This window comes from Bufo gargarizans, chromosome 9 (assembly GCF_014858855.1).
Source record: "Bufo gargarizans isolate SCDJY-AF-19 chromosome 9, ASM1485885v1, whole genome shotgun sequence".
Taxonomy (NCBI): domain Eukaryota; kingdom Metazoa; phylum Chordata; class Amphibia; order Anura; family Bufonidae; genus Bufo; species Bufo gargarizans.
In genome coordinates, this window is record NC_058088.1 from 109,399,422 (window position 1) to 109,420,888 (window position 21,467).

The 21,467-nt window shown below is 43.9% G+C and overlaps 1 protein-coding gene across 1 annotated transcript in view; it reads right to left on the reverse strand.

Moving 5' to 3' along the window:
- Positions 1-20,926, reverse strand: part of ZDHHC15 (zinc finger DHHC-type palmitoyltransferase 15) — a 47,434-nt gene extending 26,508 nt beyond the window's left edge. Inside the window, exons 1-5 of the mRNA XM_044306318.1 lie at positions 20,777-20,926; positions 14,645-14,671; positions 13,369-13,463; positions 5,079-5,199; positions 2,181-2,250 (exon numbers count right to left, since the gene is read on the reverse strand). Of these exons, the coding sequence (XP_044162253.1) occupies positions 2,181-2,250; positions 5,079-5,199; positions 13,369-13,463; positions 14,645-14,671; positions 20,777-20,912 (449 nt within the window). The 5' untranslated portion in view covers positions 20,913-20,926. The remainder of the gene's footprint in view (positions 1-2,180; positions 2,251-5,078; positions 5,200-13,368; positions 13,464-14,644; positions 14,672-20,776) is intronic.
- Positions 20,927-21,467: the final 541 nt, after the last annotated feature.

The following is a 21,467-nucleotide window of genomic DNA, read 5'->3' on the forward strand; positions in this document are numbered from 1 at the left end:
CCTCGGTGGCTATAAGCAAACTACCTACTTATACTAGCTAGTATATGCCACACAAATCATGCAAGAACACATTGGGCCAGATTTATCATTAGCTCAAGTCAAAATAATGCAGTGAAACTTTTTTTGCGCAAAAATATGCGACTTTTATTGGCTCTGCATTATGCTCGCCAGTTTTCTAATAGTGGGCGTGTTTTCTTATGTAATCTAATCTCTAGACAGATTTCCAATTTAAAAAGTTGCAAAAATTTGTGCAATTTCACTCCAGTGAGGTTCATGGTTATCTTATGCGACTTTTTTTAAAAAAAACATGCGACTTTTTCGTAAAGACGTGCGACTTTTATAAAGCTGCTTACTAAAGGATAAACTGCTACCGTCAAACCACATTTATCACAGTATTAAAGGACCATTAATAAATCTGACTTCGCCAAAAGCAACTTTGGACACATGTAAAAGTGGAGTAAGATGTAAGTGTAATGATAAATCTGGCCCATTGTCTTCCTATGTATAACACTAATCCTAGGAAATGGCTTGCACATGTGCTGACACTGTACTAGCGGTCCTATGAGAGGTGGTATGAGTTATCATTTTGTATTCATACTAGGTTCACTCTAGTAGAGAACAGAAAGTCAAGGTAAATTGCTGTAAAATCTTGTAGAAATTTTTGAAATAGGCGACTTACAGAAATCCACAGCCTTATTACCATCTAGGCACTGGAAGGAATTACCCCTAGGGGTGGGCGATATGGCCTAAAATCTATATTGCAATATAATTTTAAGCATGTGCGATATGCGATATATTGTTTTCTATATTTGGGGGAAGGGGGTAAACTTTTTTTTTTTTTTACTTTTTATTTAATAAATATCAGCCCCCTTAAGGGCTAGAACCCTTGTCATATTTACCCTAATAGAGCTCTATTAGGGTGAATAGGACTTTACACTCTCCCTGCTGCCCTGTGCTTTGTGCACACAACAGCAGGGAGCTGACCATGGCAGCCAGCCTCTCATGTGCCCCCCAGCCTCTGATCAGCCCCCCAGCCTATCATGTGCCCCCCAGCCTCTCCCTCTTAGCATTAGCAATGCGCCGCACAGACCTATGAGAAGAAGGAGCGCCCAGCGGCCACGGCGCACGTGAGCTATAAGCATTAGCAATGCGCCGCACAGAGAGAAGAAGGAGCGCTCGGCGGCCACACCGCACGAGAGTATAATGCTGCTCACTGACATACCATGGCAGACAGGACTTCAGTAGCGTCCTGGCTGCCATGGTAACCGATCGGAGCCCCAGCATTACACTGCTGGGACTCCGATCGGAACTGTCGCTCCGTGGTCATATCGCAGTCTGGCGATATGCACAAAATCCATATCGTTGCACAAATTGATATCGCCTATATCGCCCACCCCTAATTACCCCCCCCAAAAAAAATATTGGGAATTAGGGCATCCTGTACTAGGATAACTATGAGGCCAGAAGAAGCATAAGTTGGAGCCAATAGCCCCCTTGGCCCGGACTTGTGCTCCTGAACACATAAATTATATATATATATATATATATATATATATATATATATATATATATATATATATATATATATATATATATATATATATATATATATATAAATAAACTCACCTGTCTGTTGTCCCACCTCTGACAGTTCCCAGACACTGACACTGACTATACATCAAGTTACCTTGACTTTACCTTTTGTCTTCTCTCTTTATATTTAGGGGCACAGATCCGGACCAATGGGGTTGCTGGCTACAAGGCCAGACAAACCCTTTAAGTTTATGAACCCATGAACAGAAAAGTATAGCTGTAAAATATAATAGTTTGGGAGGTTTTTATACTTAGGTGCGATAAGTTAAAAAATTAAACTCTTAAAAGGGGTTTTCTGGGATTTTAATATTGATTACCTATCCTCAGGATACATTACGCTGTGATGTCGACGGTGGGCAGGTATACAATAAAGGGAAGACTGCACTTGCACGGAGCGTGGCCTTCTCTCCAACCAGCTGATCAGCTGGAGTGCCATGTGTTGGACCCTCGCTAATCTGATTTATAGGTCATCAATGCTAACAATTCAGAAAAAAAACCTTTAAATCTTTCTAGTCCCATATAAATTACTATTAATAACAAATTGAGGGAAACTAATAAAAAGTTAGATTAATATTTGATTTACTTACATCCCACATACGGAACAATGGTGGCAGCGATCAGGCTTTACCACCTGACATCGGTCACAAAAACGGATTGCTAAAGTAGAAAGGAAGACAGGTCACCAAGTGACAGACATGATTTGCCTCATTCATGGCACATCTCCATTTTACCACCTACAAGTGTTTCCTCTCCTCTCATATAATACTAAAGGGAGCGGCCTACCTGTACCAAGTGGCGTAGCTAGAAATGACTGGGCCCCACAGCAAATTTTTGAATAGGGCCCTCCTCCCCCAGTAATTCTTTTGCAACCCCTTCCTTTCAGGCCGCCCCCATTCCTGTGGCTAGTAAAGATCGCTCTCAGACTAGACCCGGCAGCTGTTCCATGCGTTTCCTACAATGTCTATACTGTCACTGTATAAAATTTCATTGTGTACTACGGCTCTGACAAAATCTTTTAGTCCTCGTCCTCCTGGATAGGCCCCTTTTGGGTCAGGGCCCCAAAACAGCTGCTTCCCCTATAGCTATACCGCCGCCTGTACCCTATTTTACTGTCAGTATCTTGTCATTGCACCTCTGAGAATTTTTCCTTCCTTTGCATTGTCCAGACCATAGCTTAAAGGATAACTGTCGTATTATTTTTTTTTTGAGTATTGGATTGTGGTGATTAATATCTCCTTGGTGGCCCTATTTCAACTTTTCACTGTGTATTCAATTACCCCTTAATTCCACAGTTTTGTTCCCTGTACTGCCTACTTTTTCCTGTGCTTAAAATAGGGTTGCTAGGCATGGTCCGTCTATCTGTTGAAGGCCGGAGGACGCAGAAGCATGCAGCGTGCAAGGTCACATTACTGACAGCCAGGGACTGTAAGTAAATGATTAAAGCCAGGTCCTTCCCAGCAGCTGATAACAGTGCCTGGGCTGTGTGCACTTCTCCCTGTCCCTGCGCTTGGTAGACGCTCCCTCACTCAGCAGAGCTGGACAATGCAGAGCTGAAGCAGCGCAGACCAGGGAAGGGAGATCTGCCGTCTGCTCAGTGTATAAATGAAAGCAACATGTGGTAAGAGGACCCCTTTGTGCTGCAGGAGATTAACCCTTTAGGGGGAGGGCTCTGGTTACTGACACTTTTGGGGGGCTATTGTTACTGGCTAGTGAAGGCAGGCGGGATTAGCCTCAGGGTGAGGGCAGTGGCGGCCATCTTAACTGAATAATGAAATTGCAGTTTTATGCAGACTGGTTGCTAAGGGCTGAATCTTATTAAATATGGGGTAAATCAGTCTAATAGTAACTGATTCTGGAATATCATGTTATTAGTAATTACATATATGAAAATTGAAATTAGGGTCTAAATGTGACAGTTATCCTTTAAATATCCTGGGCCTCCATCTAACCACCATATGTCATATAGAACCGGCATAGGTTGTGATGTGTGTTCATTTTTATAGTGAATTGATTTGATCTGGCATGATTCTATGATAATAAAGTACAAGTTATACAGAATATTTTCTCACCAAACTATGTATCAATCTGCCCAGCTCCTCCTGCCTGCAGACCAGACACCACGTTCAGCGTGGCACAATTCTGGACTATTATCTGCAGGTAAGGAGTCCAGGTCACCATTTTTTAATTTTCCTACTGCCCCTGGTTCCCCCACTGTCAGCAATCAAAGCTGCACTGAAATACACATTCCAGAATGCTGTGATGTTCTAACATAATGGAGAGGAGTCCTGTTATTTTTTGGGCGATTGTCTTAGGTAGGGGGGTTCATTTTAGCAGGATGAGATGATTGTTTGATTGGTACCATTTTAGGGTACATAAAACTTTTTAAACACTTGGTATTACACTTTGTGAGGCAAGGTGACCAGAAAATTGCTTTCTTGACAGTTTTTTTTTTTTTTTTGGTGGGTTTACCTGACGAGGTGGATCATGTGATATTTTTATAGAGCCAGTCGATACGGACGCGGCGATACCTAATATGTGTATTTTTCCCTATTTTTAACTTTATTTTTTTGTCCCACTCTGGGACTTCAACTTTTGGGGGTCTGATGCCCTTTACAATGCATTACAATACTTCTGTATTGTAATGCATTGGCTGTAAGTTTATTACACCGTGTAATAAACTTTAGCCTGCATGCCTGTGAGATCCAGGGGGCTGGATCTCACAGGCTCTCCCAGAAGGCAGCCACGACGCCTAAGGAAGGTTTTCACCGTTGCCGGGTCATACAGCAGGGGTCCAGCTATCTGTGACTGCCTGGCCCCTGCGCCCGCCCGATCAGAGCACCGTAGCTGTATGGCGCTGGGATTTGTGACCCAGATACCAGTGCTGTACATGTACGGCGCTGGTATCCTTTGGGTTAAATCCCCATGAATTTCAGATTCCATAAAACACACATACCCTGCTGTACTGTCTATACAGACAACATAGGAAGGCTGTGCCTCCAATATGGCCACCCCAGCGGAAACATTAAAACTAAAAAATCTCTTACTTAGAAGACTTCATTAATGACATCAATACAGATATACGTGTGTAACCGATTCCTTATGGAGTCATAAGTTTCTCTATGGTTTACTTAGATCAAAGTCAATATATAAAATGTCTCCACAGAAACTGATGCAGACGCCCAGACAAGATGCATTTGATTTTTACATATATAAAAGAAGTAAATGTCTACACGAAGGCGGAATGCTAAGAATAGGGCCCCTTAACCCCACTGGCCCATGATTCAGATGCATCATAACTATTGATTTCTTTTCATCTCATGATAGTTAATGACTTTGAAATGATTTTCCGTTGGAAGTCAAGCCGTTCAATATCATCCTAAACCTGAGCGTTCTGAAAAGAGGATGTTCAATTTACAGGAAGAGAATAAAGAGCAACCGTGATCCAATAATTCATAGGGCCGGTACAGCATGCAAGAAACACTGACCTCTGCTCCCTGTGCAGGTATACACCGGCAACTTCTTTGCAAACTCAGCTAGGATCTGTCGCTGAACCTCTGGACGCTCCTCGCTGTCGTAACGCTCCTTCTCCGCATAGGGCAGCAGAAACTTAAAACACAATGATATATAGTTAAAGACAGATATGCATTATGCTGAAAGTCTGTGCCCAGAAAATGACAGTGTTGCCCTTAAGTTGTGGTTTTCATAGAATGTGTCGGCAGAAAAGAACCATTTGGCCCATCTAGTCTGCCCAATATACTGAATACTATGGATAGCCCCTGGCCCTATCTTATATGAAGGATGGCCTTATGCCTATCATAATGGCAGAATCCCATTCACACATGGTAAGAAGCCAGCAGTTTTTAGGACCTGCTGCACTGTGAATGCACTGACCTGATTGATTATAATGGCGTGCATTAATATATACACAGACATGACTTACGTCGGTGACACCCAGGGCAGTAGGGTAATGTAAAATCCCTGACAGGCTAATATTGGTAGACGTTCCACCATCAAATTATAATATCACTGTAGTTAGGAACGCTATGGGAATTAGATAAAACTAATACTTTATTAAATATACAAAAAATAGAGGAAAGGAAACCTACTAAACTATATAAAAATCTAAGTGACCAAAATGTACCCACAATTCCTGAGGCGGATCGAGGTAACACAACAAGGACCACGATCTGCGGTACCACTCAGGTGTGGAGACGGTCACTAAGAAATCCACTTCAGGTGCACTATGGCTGATTGCATAACCATGCCTGCGGCTATAGTAATCTATGCACAACCAAAATTGTGCACCGTGGCACGGACAAGGTGCTCAGCTCATTCACCCAGTTTAGATGGCCCTGGGCTAGATTTCATAAATAGACTAATCTAGTCTATAAACATCTACCCTCAGGATCGGACTTGCATCAAGAACCACCTGTCATAATTATGAACCAGATGTCAGATTGTCGTCCCTTAGAGCACAAATCAAGTAATACTAACTACCTGGGTGTGAGCTTGAGTGCATCTGTTCACATATGGCAGAGGGCCATGTAAACGCAATTCAAGCAACAATCAAAAACATAAGTCTGCCCCCACTAATCGCTTGATGCGTTTCGCCATACTCTGGCTCGTCAGGAGCATAAATTGTGGGTGAAAGGACAAACAGATCAGCTGCTAACCTCCATGACAGAGGCTGCAGCTTTCAGCACTGAGTGGCCGTGCCACGGTACACAATTTTGGTTGTGCATAGATTACTATAGCCGCAGGCATGGTTATGCAATCAGCCATAGTGCACCTGAAGTGGATTTCTTAGTGACCGTCTCCACACCCGAGTGGTACCGCAGATCGTGGTCCTTGTGTTACCTCGATCCTCCTCAGGAATTGTGGGTAAATTTTGGTCACTTTGATTTTTATTTAGTTAGTAGGTTTCCTTTCCTCTATTTTCTGTATATTTAATAAAGTATTTGTTTTATCTAATTCCCATAGAGTTCCTAACTACAGTGATATTACAGTAGGATAATGTACCTGCGGTTTACGAGTAACTAATAGCTGCTCCATCTAATCCTGCGATTAGTCTTTGATGGCCGGATTAGGGTTTACTGCATTTTACTACAATAATTATGTTACACAAGTTTCATTCTTACATCCATACGATTATATTAGGACAGGTTCATGTGTGTAACCCGTCTTGTAATTTTTAGGGTCCATTCACACGTCCGTGTGTGTTTTGCGGATCAACAGATCTGCAAAACACGGACATCGGCGATGTGCGTCCCGCACATCGCCGGCACTTAATAGAAAATGCCTATTCTTGTCCGCAATTGTGGACAAGAATAGGACATCTATTTTTTTCGGGAACGGAATTGCAGACCCGGAAGTACGGATCCGCAATTCCACATCGTGCTGCCCCATAGAAATGAACAGGTCCGCAATTCCGTTCCGCAAAATGCGGAACAAAATTGCGGACGTGTGAATGGACCTTTAGACTGCTTTTTTTCTTGCACAGAAATCGCAGTGGACATTACATAGAAATGTACACAACAAGGAAGAAACTTCCGATCAGAAAGACCGGAGTGAGATGCCTGCGCTGGTGAGAGAACTAACTGAGAAATGTAACCCTCAATGGAGCATGTAATATGCTTTACCTTCAAATAGAGTGGAGTCTCTTTAACCTGGAGTGGCGATAGTGTCTTCGTGCCTTCAGTATCCAGTTGAGTAGCTTTTGAAGATTCTTGCACAACCTTCCAGCACAGCCTCGCTCCGGCCGGCAGCAGAAGCTCATGCAAGGAAGCTTGCAGATCCAATACCTGACGAAGGAGCCTGGTAGGCTCCGAAACGTGTTGGAGGTTTTTTGTCTATTGGAGGCACCAGTAGCAAGTGTGCTGACGTCACATGCCGAAGGTCCCAGGTATCAGATCTGCAGGCTCCCTCACACGAGCGTCTGCTGCCGACCGGAGCAAGGCCGTGCTGGAAGGCTGAGCAAGAATCTTCAAGCTGGATACTGAAGGCACAAAGACACTATCACCACTCCCCCCATTGGCGGACAGGTAAAAGAGACTCCACTCTATTTAGAGGTAAAGCATATTACATGCTCCATTGAGGGTTACATTTCTTAGTTCGTTCTCCCACTAGCGCGGGCAGTGAGTCAGAGCAGCGGACTCCTCGGAGATGCCCAGCAGCGGCTCCCGACAGGGAGAAGGACGTCACTGACCTTAGCGCGGGTGTCACCATCTCTTTCAACATTACATAGAAATGGTTGTGTTTTTCCCAAAAAAGGGCATATTCACATTGTTTTCCCTTACCTGCATATGGTGCCTTTTCGGCACCAAAATCAGAGTAAGAAACGCTTACAATATAAAAGCTTTCAAATGTGCTGCAAGTGCAAATTTGTGAAGCAAACCACAACAAAAAGGGTCAGCCTCGAATTTCGGTCATGAGTTCAATGGCAAAAATGTTTGACAGATTTTTATCACGTGTATTATGCCGTGAGAACATGTCCTGTGTTTAAAGGAGTTCTCATCACAGACAACCCCTCTAACATGGGAACCACTGTGGGGTGGGGGTGGGGGAGGTTGCTAGGCAATACTACCTCGCAGCGGCCACTACAGGGGAGATGTAGTATTACACTCTGGCACAATAAAGGTTACTGCTTCTTCTCTGGCCACTTCAGGATGCCCTATATGTTTTCTGTTGTGTTTTCTCCAAACTGATCTCAATAAGGGTACTTTCACACTAGTGTTTTTCTTTTCCGAAACCGAGTTCCGTCACAGGGGCTCAATACCGGAAAAGAACTGCTCAGCATTATCCTAATGCATTCTGAATGGAGAGCAATCCGTTCAGGATGCATCAGGATGTCTTCAGTTCAGTCACTGTACAGTTTTTGGACGGAGAAAATACTGCAGCATGCTGTGGTATTTTCTCTGTCCAAAATTCCGGAACACTTGCCGGAATGCCGGATCCATTATTATTTTACATTAAAATGCATTAATGCTGGATCCGGCCCTAAGTGTTCTGCATGCATGCGCAGACCTTTAACCCCTTAAGGACTTAGGACGTATCGGTACGGCATGGTTCCCGAGTCCTTAAGGACCCATGACGTACCGGTACGTCATGAGTTTAAAATAAGATTGCGGCGCCCTGGGGGTTAATCCGAACGGGATTTCGGCTGAAATCATTCAGCCGGCATCCTGTCACAACGCCGAGGGGGGTCATGTGACCCCCCCCGTATCGGCGATCGCAGCAAACCGCAGGTCAATTCAGACCTGCGGTTTGCTGCGCTTTTAGCCGATTCTGATCCCCGCGGTCTCTGACCGCGGGGATCAAACGTTAAAATGCCAGAAATTAAGTTTTTATTAACCCCCCCTGCACCCCTGAATGATATTATGTGGGCGGGTGGTGCAGGGGGGGTGTCGCAGGCGGTGCGGGAGGTGCGGGAGGCGGGCGGTGCGGGAGGCGGGATCACGATCCCCCGCCCGCCTCCCCTTGAATAATCGTTGGCTTCTAGTGGGTATACCAGGGTGCCAGCACATTGCTGGCACCCTGGTATAAACGGCTGACATCGGTGATGCGATGTCAGCCGTTTAACCCTTTCCATACAGCGGTCCGTACGGACCGCTGTATGGAAAAGGTTAACAGGTCAGGGAGCTCCCTCCCTCTCCCATCGGGGGGCTGCTGTGCCTTTGCAGCCCCCCGATGGGAGAGGGAGAGAGCTCCCAGGCAGCCCCCCAAGCCCCGTCCTTACCCTTCCCCGTCTGCGAAGTTCTGAACACTACTGAGCAGACGGGGAAGGTTCCCATGGCAACAGGACGCCTTCTCAGGCATCCTGCTGTCCATGGTGCTGAACAGATCTGTGCTGAAAGCAGAGATCTGTTCAGACAAAGTGGTAAGTAAAATACAGTACAGTACAATATATATTGTACAGTACTGTATTATACAGACATCAGACCCACTGGATCTTCAAGAACCAAGTGGGTCTGGGTCAAAAAAAATGTAAAAAAAAAGTGAAAAAAGTTAAGATAAAAAAAAAACATTTATCACTGAATAAAAAAAAAAAAAAAAAATACACTACACATATTAGGTATCGCCGCGTCCGTAACGACCTGATCTATAAAACGGTCATGTTACTTTCCCCGCACGGTGAACGCCATAAAAAATAAAAATAAAAAACTATGAGAAAATTGAAATTTTGCCCACCTTACTTCCCAAAAAAGGTAATAAAAGTGATCAAAAAAGTCGCATTTACGCCAAAATAGTACCAATCAAACCGTCATCTCATCCCGCAAAAATCATACCCTACCCAAGATAATCGCCCAAAAACTGAAAAAACTATGGCTCTTAGACTATGGAAACACTAAAACATGATTTTTTTTGTTACAAAAATGAAATCATTGTGTAAAACTTAAAAAAAAAAAAAAAGTATACATATTAGGTATCGACGCGTCCGTATCGACCAGCTCTATAAAAATATCACATGACCTAACCCCTCAGATGACCACCGTAAAAAAATAAAAATAAAAACGGTGTAAAAAAAGCCATTTTTTGCCATCTTACATCACAAAAAGTGTAATAGCAAGCGATCAAAAAGTCATATGCACCCCAAAATAGTGTCAATCAAACCGTCATCTCATCCCGCAAAAAATGAGACCCTACTTAAGATAATTGCCCAAAAACTGAAAAAACTATGGCTCTTAGACTATGGAGACACTAAAACATTTTTTTTGTTTTAAAAATGAAATCATTGTGTAAAACTTACATAAATAAAAAAAATTGTATACATATTAGGTATCGCCACGTCCGTGACAACCTGCTCTATAAAAATACCACATGATCTAACCTGTCAGATGAATTTTGTAAATAACAAAAAATAAAAAGGTGCCAAAAAATCTATTTCTTGTTACCTTGCCGCACAAAAAAGTGTAATATAGAGCAATCAAAAATCATATGTACCCTAAACTAGTACCAACAAAACTGCCACCCTATCCCGTAGTTTCTAAAATGGGGTCACTTTTATGGAGTTTCTACTCTAGGGGTGCATCAGGGGGGCTTCAAATGGGACATGGTGTCAAAAAACCAGTCCAGCAAAATCTGCCTTCCAAAAACCGTATGGCATTCCTTTCCTTCTGCGCCCTGCCGTGTGCCCGTACAGCGGTTTACGACCACATATGGGGTGTTTCTGTAAACTACAGAATCAGGGCCATAAATAATGAGTTTTTTTTGGCTGTTAACTGTTAACCCTTGCTTTGTAACTGGAAAAAAAATATTAAAATGGAAAATCTGCCAAAAAAGTGAAATTTTGAAATTGTATCTCTATTTTCCATTAAATCTTGTGCAACACCTAAAGGGTTAACAAAGTTTGTAAAATCAGTTTTGAATACCTTGAGGGGTGTAGTTTCTTAGATGGGGTCACTTTTATGGAGTTTCTACTCTAGGGGTGCATCAGGGGGGCTTCAAATGGGACATGGTGTCAAAAAACCAGTCCAGCAAAATCTGCCTTCCAAAAACCGTATGGCATTCCTTTCCTTCTGCGCCCTGCCGTGTGCCCGTACAGCGGTTTACGACCACATATGGGGTGTTTCTGTAAACTACAGAATCAGGGCCATAAATAATGAGTTTTTTTGGCTGTTAACCCTTGCTTTGTAACTGGGAAAAAAATATTAAAATGGAAAATCTGCCCAAAAAGTGAAATTTTGAAATTGTATCTCTATTTTCCATTAAATCTTGTGCAACACCTAAAGGGTTAACAAAGTTTGTAAAATCAGTTTTGAATACCTTGAGGGGTGTAGTTTCTTAGATGGGGTCACGTTTATGGAGTTTCTACTCTAGGGGTGCATCAGGGGGCTTCAAATGGGACATGGTGTCAAAAAACCAGTCCAGCAAAATCTGCCTTCCAAAAACCATACGGCGCACCTTTCCCTCTACGCCCCGCTGTGTGCCCGTACAGTAGTTTACGGCCACATATGGGGTGTTTCTGTAAACGGCAGAGTCAGGGCAATAAAGATAAAGTCTTGTTTGACTGTTAACCCTTGCTTTGTTAGTAGAAAAAATGGGTTAAAATGGAAAATTAGGCAAAAAAATGAAATTCTCAAATTTCATCCCCATTTGCCAATAACTCTTGTGCAACACCTAAAGGGTTAACGAAGTTTGTAAAATCAGTTTTGAATACCTTGAGGGGTGTAGTTTATAGAATGGGGTCATTTTTGGGCAGTTTCTATTATGTAAGCCTCGCAAAGTGACTTCAGACCTGTAGTGGTCCCTAAAAATTGGGTTTTTGTAAATTTCTGAAAAATTTCAAGATTTGCTTCTAAACTTCTAAGCCTTGTAACATCCCCAAAAAATAAAATATCATTCCCAAAATGCTGCAAACATGAAGTAGACATATGGGGAATGTAAAGTCATCAACATTTTTGGGGGTATTGCTATGTATTACAGAAGTAGAGAAACTGAAACTTTGAAATTTGCAAATTTTTCAAAATTTTTGGTAAATATGGTATTTTTTTATCCAAAAAAATTAACTTTTTTGACCCAATTTTTGCAGTGTCATGAAGTACAATATGTGACGAAAAAACAATCTCAGAACGGCCTGGATAAGTCAAAGCGTTTTAAAGTTATCAGCACTTAAAGTGACACTGGTCAGATTTGCAAAAAATGGCCAAGTCCTTAAGGTGAAATAGGGCTGAGTCCTTAAGGGGTTAAAAATGTGAAAAAGATAAATACCGGATCCGTTTTTCTGGATGACAACCGGAGAGACGGATCCGGTATTGCAATACATTTGTGCATCCGGATCCGTCTACAAATGGTATCCGTTTGCATACAGATTGCCGATCCGGCAGCCAGTTCCGGTGACGGAACTGCCTGCCGGAATCCAGCGATTCTAAATCCACAGTACAGAAAGCCAGACCTTTCAATCATAGAGACCTTGGAACATTGTGGCTCAGTGTGGCACCGCTGGCACAACCAAGAATACCCTCATTATGGGGGAAGGGGTAAGAAAACTAAAGTGCTGTCTATGGATGCTTTAACCAGTTGATGCAGCCAACAAAATCAAAACAGAGGACATAGGCAATGTCATGTAGAAGTGGATGAGAGGGGCAGACCTATAAAAGCCACCTGTATTCTATCGACCGCACAGGGGGAGCAAAACCCGAGAACATGACATCCCTTTACTTGTTCTTATGACGTCTCACGCATGCAACCGTAATTTCAGTTCATGTCCGATCCGCATTATTTGCCCATTCATGTCTATAGGACTGAAAAAGAGCTGGATATGCAGAATGGGAGAATGCGGAACGGTATCAGTGTTTTACGAAGCCTTGGTTTGTGGACCACACAGCACATATGGTCGTGTGCATGAGGCCAATACTAATTTAACCAATTAGTATACTGAATTTCTATAAATGCAGTTCACCAATATAGAAATGCAACTTAGGCCTCATGCACACAAACGTATTTTCTTTCCGTGTCCGTTCCATTTTTTTGCGGAACCATTCATTTCAATGGGTCCGCAAGAAGTTACGCCATGTGCATTCCGTTTCTGTATGTCCGTATTTCCATTCCGCAAAAAAATAGAACACGTCCTAATATTGTACGCATTACGGACAAAGATAGTACTGTTCTATTAGAGGCAAGCAGTTCCGTATCACAAAATACGGAATGCACATGGACGTATTTTTTGCGGATCCATTTTTTGCAGACCGTAAAATACATACGGGTCGTGTGCATGAGCCCTTAACCAGATTCCTTCAGTGAATTTACAAGAGGCAGTTCACAGAACGGGCAACATACCTTTTTTGTTGGCTGTGTTGGAGGGGTGAAAATTGCTTTCCAATACGTCCAAGAAAACAGCAAGAAAACTATGTGAAAGATGAGCAGGTAGACAGCTGCCAATGACAAGGACAGAGAGCATTGCCATATTAAAGCAGATTTGGGTTACAGACATTAGAACTTATGCTGACCACATACATTATACTATGGGGCCATCATCACTATAAGGCCTGTCTCACCTGGCGTTACTCGTTCCGGCAGGAGAACAGCCTGCCAGATCCGTAACTACAGTGTACAGCCGTGCGCTACCTTAGGTCAGCCAAGCCCCATTCACTATAACGGGGATCGGCAGATATCCGGCTGCAGCACGGTAAATATGATGAGAGGCGGCCAGATCTCCGTCAGTCCCAGTTATGGTGAATGGGGCCGGGTGGACTTCAGGCAGCACAAGGATGTACATGTGTCGCCCTGTGCAAAGACAAAGGAGTAGAAAGCAGAAGTAGCAGCTTTAGGCTACATGCAGACAACAGTGGAAAAAAAAGTCAGTTAAAAACTGACATTTTCAACGGACGTTTATTTCACTGATGCCTTTCTGAGAATCGGACGTTAAATATGGACCCGTTCAATTGTATGTGGGCAGTATGTCAGTGAAAAACGGACAAGATAGAACATGTTCTATTTTTTTACATCCGTTTTTCAATGACCTTCAAAAAAACAGCCGTGTGAATAACCCCATAGACTACCATTAGTCTTAAAACAGAAGTGCGATGGCCGTTAAAATAATGTACATCACAAGTCCGTTTTTCATATGCTTCACAACAGCAATGATAAAACAAGAGCAGAGAGGGAGCGTCAGGGGAACCAGTAATGGTCACACTCCAGGCATTAGGACACTTCCTGTATGAGACAAGACCAGAATGGCTTCTAGTGTACGACATCTTACAACCTCCTCTTATAATACAGCCTGTCTGATGTGCATCACAGGGTTTCCAGTGGCATCAGCAAACGTCATCCTAGCAAAAAGTATCACTTCTTGCACCCTTGTGTCTGTAGGACCCAACTACACCGGGGCCTTCCTTCCACTGGAGACGCGCTGTCCTGCATAGGAGCTGTATACATAAAATATACAAAACGGGGTCGTCACACACTGTATAACCAGATTTTATGGGTGGGAGTGTAAAATCAGCTTTTTACAGGTCACATCAGGTCATGCGGTATTATTAGAGGTAACATAATACTGCTATATGACTGACTACCACCAATTACTATGTGATGGGACAAACGTGGATTTTCTTACCTTTTTCCAATGTATTTTCTACAGTCACTATATAAAAAAAAAAAAAAATAATAATAATATATTAGCAGTTAAAATAATAAACTTCAACCTTGTATGGACTAGTTAAAAAATCCAACCAACATTACAGGCCTTTTTTCATCAAGACAACCCCTGTCCATAAGGCCTATTAGGACATATGTATGTCATGTAGTGAAGTCCTTTGCATGGGACCCTCGCCCCTCTATTTGTCAGAACGGAGAGCTGAGGCTGAAGATGCGTAAACGAGTGTAGGAGTATGACGTGCAAGTGCCCCTTCTAGTGTATTTGAGCCTTTTGTCTGATTTATTTCTACAGGGTGGTGCAGGGGCGTTGCTAGGGTCTCAAAAGATCCAAAGCCCAAGCCCTAATAAATATGGCCCAGTTCTCTAAGTCGACCTCCCCTCCCCACACACACCGCATTTTGCTGCACTTGCCATACAGCAGCACATACCTGTCACATCCAGGGCCTCCCAGGTGACGTCGCCTCCGATGTAGATCTTCTCTGTCATCATCTTCTACATTTAGTCCCTGCAACTTCTTTCATCCGCGCCTCCACCAACCATCTTTCAGTCTATCATCATCCCCCAACAACGAGTCCCTATCGTTCCCCCAGTAGTAATCAAGCTCTCTACAGACCCCTCAGTAGTAATACCTACAGTTTTATATTACCCATACAGTGCCCCCAGTATTTATATTGCCCCCTACTGTTATAATGCTCACCCTGACGTGCCCCCACTATTTATAATGCCCCCTGCAGTGCCCCCTTTAGTTATATTTCTCATCCACCATACAGTCCCATGTAAATAACATCACACCATCTCTCATGCACCCTCCAAAATACAGTCCTATGTAAATAACATCACTCCCCACCTTCAGCCCCTCCAACATACAGTCCTATGTAAATAACACTATTTCCCTCCCTCTGCCATAAAGCCCCATGTAAATAACATCACAACATCTCTCCAGCCCCTTGCAATATCAGTCCAATGTAAATAATATCACTCCATCTACAGCCCCCTCCAAAATACAGTCCCATGTAAATAACATCACCTCCTCCCCAGCCGCCTTCAACATACAGTTCCATGTAAAAATCACCCCCTCAACATTCAGTCCCATGTATATAACATCATTCCCCCCCACCAGCCACCTTCAACATACAGTCCCATGTAAAAAACATCACCCTCCCCCAGCCCCCTCCAACATTCAGTCCCATGTAAGTAACATCACTCCCTCTTACAGCCACCAACATACAGTCCCGTGCAAACAACATGACCCCCTCCCCAGCCACCTCCAACACACAGTTCCATGTAAATAACATCCCTCCCTTCAACCCTAACATACATCCCAGTTAAATAACCACAACTCCCAGCATTGCTCTGCCTCTCCCTTCACTTACCTCTCGTCATGTGGCAAACATCACCACAGCTTCTTCCCCCAAGACTTCTGGGCTTCACTGCCATCCTCTCCTGCACTGGTCACGATGGTGACATCATGGCAGGTCCTTCTCAACCACTGCCTTCTGCACTGATCACATGACCTGTGATGTCGCCACAGGTCCTTCAGCATTTTCTAGTGCATTAGATGCAATTGTATTGCCATCCTGAGGATAGCAATACAGTTGTATCTAGCTGGCAGGCAGGACATTCGGGACCTGGGACAAAACATCCGGGGCCCAGGCCCCGAATGTTTTAACCTAGCAACGCCCCTGGGGTGTTAGTTGAGCACAAAGCCATATTCCGAAACCACAGCAATTCTAGATGTAGCACAAGGTTATTTTCCATTTGTTTCGCTGCTGTTCTGGTTGCATTTTGCTTCTTTTACAGAAGCGGCCATCATGCTATACCACATAGAAAAAAACTATGAAGTAATATTATGGCTTTGTTAGCTCTGGTTTTTCCACCAAGGAGAAAAAAAACACCACAAATACAACACGCTGCTATTCTTAACCCTCCACGCCCTTGTATCTGATAAACTGGAACATTTCTCCATTTTCTGACAGAAAACTGCAGTGACGTCTAAATAATGGCCATCATTAAATAGAACCTGTCACCATGAAATGCAGTACAATCTGCAGGAGCATGCTATAGAGCAGGAGGAGCTGAGCAGACTGATAGTTTTATGGGAAAAGATTCAGCAAAAGATTATACATTTATTTTAAATCTCTGCTCTTTCTGACCTCAAGATGGCTATTATTAGCGATTGCTAGCGTTCCCCGAGTCCTCATGCACATGAACGTATTTTCTTACTGTGTCTGTTCCATTTTTTGTGCGAACCATATGCGGAATCATTCATTTCAATGGGTCCGCAAAAAAAAAGAGTAAGGTATTCCGTGTGCATTCTGTTTCCGTATGTCCGTATTTCCGTTCTTCAAAAAAATAGAACATTACGGACAAGGATAGGGCTGTTCTATTAGGGGCCAGCTGTTCCGTTCTGAAAAATACGGAACGTACACAGATGTCAACCGTATTTTTTGCGGATCCGTTTTTGGCAGACCGCAAAATACATATGGGCATGTGCGTGAGGCCTAAGTGTGTATACGGAGATAACTGTCAGTCACTGATAACACCTCCCCCCCGTGTACAACAAAGTCAGAAAAAGCAGAGATTTAGGCTACTTTCACACCTGCGTTAGGTGCGGATCCGTCTGGTGTCTGCAGACGGATCCGCACCTATAATGCAAACGATGGTATCCGTTCAGAACGGATTCGTCTGCATTATATTTCTGGAAAAAATCTAAGTCTAATTGTTAGTCAGACGGATCCGTCCAGACTTTGCATTGAAAGTCAATAGGGGACGGATCCATTTGAAATTGCACCATATTGTGTCAACGTCAAACGGATCCGTCCCCATTGACTTACATTGTAAGTCTGGACGGATCAGTTTGGCTCCGCACGGCCAGGCGGACACCAAAACGCTGCAAGCAGCGTTTGGGTGTCAGCCTCCTGAGTGGAATAGAGGCAGAACGGAGCCAGACTGATGCATTCTGAGCGGATCCCTATCCACTCAGAATGCATTAGGGCTGGACGGATCAGTTCGGGGCCGCTTGTGAGAGCCTTCAAACGGAACCCCGAACGCAAGTGTGAAAGTAGCCTTCAATGTGTAAAATACAAGTTTTATTGCATCTTTCCCCACAAAACTACATATCCATCTGCTCAGCTCCTCCTGCTCTATATATTTTTTTTTTATAGCAGATTTTTACAGCACCATTTCCGCAAAGAAAGCAGCAACAAAAATATAATTTGGTTTATTTTTTTCTGCTGCAGATTTCCAGCATAAAATCTGCATCACTTCAGTCACATGCAAACAAGCCCTTAGGGCCCGTTCACATGGTGGTTTATGCCATCGGCATTTTGATGTGGACTCTAGCACAACAGTGGCAAGATGGGGCCACACCAAGAAGGGATATTTCCTTCATGCCACGTGTTAGGATGGACAGAAGCTGCAGCAGGTGTCCTTTCATGGTTTAGCTAAATCGGTTGAAAATTTTACAAGACTAGAGTAAGGGAAAAGTGGAGCAGATGCCCGCTGCAACTAAATCCCATTACTGACTAAGAAGGAGTTGTCAGAATGGAATGAAACTTTCTATGTGTGAGTGACGACAATATTGGAGAGAAAGTATAGGTGTATTGGGGAAAACTGTACCACTGAAAGGAGGCTCTAGGACCCTGTTGTGCCTCCTCTAGCCCGGATACAAGATGAGACATGGTTTGGCATGGAGGCATACAGGTTCTGAATGGTATCCTGCGGCACATTTACCCACAGATGTTGCTGTTGGGCCTGTAGATCCTGCATACTCGTAGGGAGCCATAACTACAAATCTGATGACCGGAGAGGCCGGGGAAGTGTTATAATCTGGTGGAGACATTCCTGGGAAACACTTGCTGTGTGGTGAGGGCTATCCTGCTGAAGAAGCCCAGTTGGCAGGAACACATGTGGCTGCAGGATGTCCTGCACAAATCAGTGTCCCTCTCATCACTACTAGGGGTGACCGAGTGTCTTTTACAATGGCTCCCCAGATCATCGAACCAGCAGATGGGGCAGTGTGTCACTCCACAGCACCAGGCCTCCATACTTAAAACCTGACCATTGTCTGATCCCAAACAGAACCTGGATTCATTGCTAAAGACGATACGGTTCCAGTCCTTAGCAGTCCAGGTTTCTCGTTCTCAACACTACTGCAAATGAAGGTGACAGTGGCTGGTGGTCAATGGCAGGACACTAAATTTCCTTCTGCTAAGAACCTGAAGATGGTTTGGGCAGAGACAGGGGAGTGTAATGAAAGTGCCACCTGTGTCTTGATGGTGAACAACGAAACTGTGGGAGCTGCTCGTGCTCGTCGGTGGACCTCCAGAGCTTGGTCACTGTGTGTGCCCTCACATAACCATTTCTCCCAACACCTACATCAGAACAGCCCAGATGGCAGCCAATTCTTTGAAAGGACCATCCTGTTTCTCTCAGTCCAGTAATGTGCCCCCTCTCATGGTCAATAGGGCAAAATGCTTTTGAGCGTGAACTAGAAGCATGTCTAGCAGACAAAGATCTCTGATCAAAAGGTACACTACCCAAAAGTGGCCCCTGAGAGTCTTTTTATAGGGCAGTGGGGGACTCACTTTTACACCCTCTTGGGGCAAGACCCAGTGTCTAACCAGACCAGACCTGTAATCATTTAGCTGAGATATGGCAGCACGCCCGGTTTTGTAGCAGTCTGACATTTCTACCAGGGTCTATCATTTATTTATTTTTTGTCAGTGAGTGTATTTTGCATTATGAATGGTGGAATCACCCTATGGGCGCATTCACAAACATGGTTTGGTTCCACATCCGAGCCGCATTTTTTTTGCTCAGATGAGAACCCATTCACTTCAATGGGGCCACAAAAGATGCGCACAGCACACCATCCGTTGCCCCACAAAAATTATAGATCATGTCCTACTCTTGTCTGTTTTGTGGACAAGAATAGGCATTCCTATAATGGGCCGCCTGTTCCGTTCCAAAAATTGTGGAACGCACACGGGTGGCATCTGTGTTTTGCAGATCCGCAATTTGCAGACCACGTTCATGTGAATGCGCCCGTACATTGAAAAATCTACTTGCATCAGTGAATAAAAGCATTCTTTATAGGGATGAGCGAATCGACTTCGGATGAAGCATCCGAAGTCGATTTGCATAAAACTTTGTTCCAATACTGTACGGCGCGAGCAAAGTTATGTTTTTTTTGCAAATAACATCATAAATTAATAGGGTAATAACATCATAAATTAATTTGTACTGTAAAAAAAACATTTCATGAACTCGGGTTCAAATTAGTACAAATTAATTTCTGAAGTTATTCCCGGAAGTCTTGCGTGACTTTGCGAAGCAATAACTTCGGCTCATTGGAGCCAATACATTCTAATACTGTACTCGCCGTCCGTACAGTATTAGAACAAAGTTTTATGCAAATCGACTTCGGAAGCTTCATTGATTCGCTCATCCCTAATTCTTTATATTCATTGTTCATTTGACTTTTGGCGCACGGACTTCCCATAATGCTGCAAATTAGGCCTCATGCACACGACTGTATTTTGTATCCATGTGCAGATTGGAAACGGACCCATTCATTTCTATAGGTCTGCAAAATAAAAATGTCAGCGCGCTGTCTGCGTCCGTGAGTTCGTTTTGCAAATAAAACATGTCCTATTCGTTGTGGAAAAGACTACTCATTTCTAGTAATAGGAGTATTTCGCAGATCCGCGGTCTGTGGACCACAATACGGGGACGGTCGTGGGCATGAGGCCTAGGTGAGCATGGCATGTTCCCATTCAGAGGCTGACAGCCGACCCTGATGTCATGTCCAGCTGATGTGTGTGAACAGCTGGGTATCTGAGCAGTGCAGATTCCGAATGTAAATAAAGTTCCCATTCAAAGAAGGCAAGCAAAGATCTTGAAACTGGCAAGGGCTGACTGATGCCAGCCTTTGACATACAGACTGTGTGCCGCCTCCATTCCGATCCACAGAGGTGAGCACGGAAGGGTCTCCTCTATGGCCGCCCGCCAGAAGCTCCCAATGCCGGCGACACTTCCTCCTTCCACCCTGCTGTTCCCAGACACAGCCCTGTCCTCAGCCGCTACTCACCCAGGCACAGCTCCCACACGTAGGCGTAATAGGACCACAGCACCACGGAGGAGATAATGACCACCGGCACCCATGACAGCACCCGCTGGCAGCACCTCAGCCCCCTGGACAGGGCCATCCTGCAGCTAGTCTGCATCCTGCTCCATGCAATCGGCGCTCCTCACAGCAAGCCTTATCGACATTCGATTAAGGCAAGGCACATGCGTCGTTATCTGAACGCGCTGTTCGCGCCACCTAGTGGTTGCATGTATTCTGTGCATGTGTGTAAACTATGTAAATAAATATATGGAGATGAGAGTAGATTAGATATTTCCCCATTCCTTGCATACTGTAAGCTGTGGCAGGCAGGGCCCTCTCTCCTTCTGTGCCACTTTGTAATTTGTCTTGTTCATGCAGATTGCATGTATTGGTTTGTATTATGTATGTATATCCCTTTTTACATGTACAGCTCCATGGAATAAATGGCGCTTTAACAATAATATAACTATATTTTATATCCCAGTCCTCTTTCTCCCACCACGCGATAGAATGCCCCCTTAGCATACCTCCCAACTTTTGAAAAGAATGAAGAGGGACACAGATTTTTTCAGCACTAGGCCATGCCTCTAAGCCCACCCAAAACATAACTAAATACCTAATCCCACCAGTCCTCTAAATGCCCCCACATAGCAATTATCCCCCCTTTATGCAC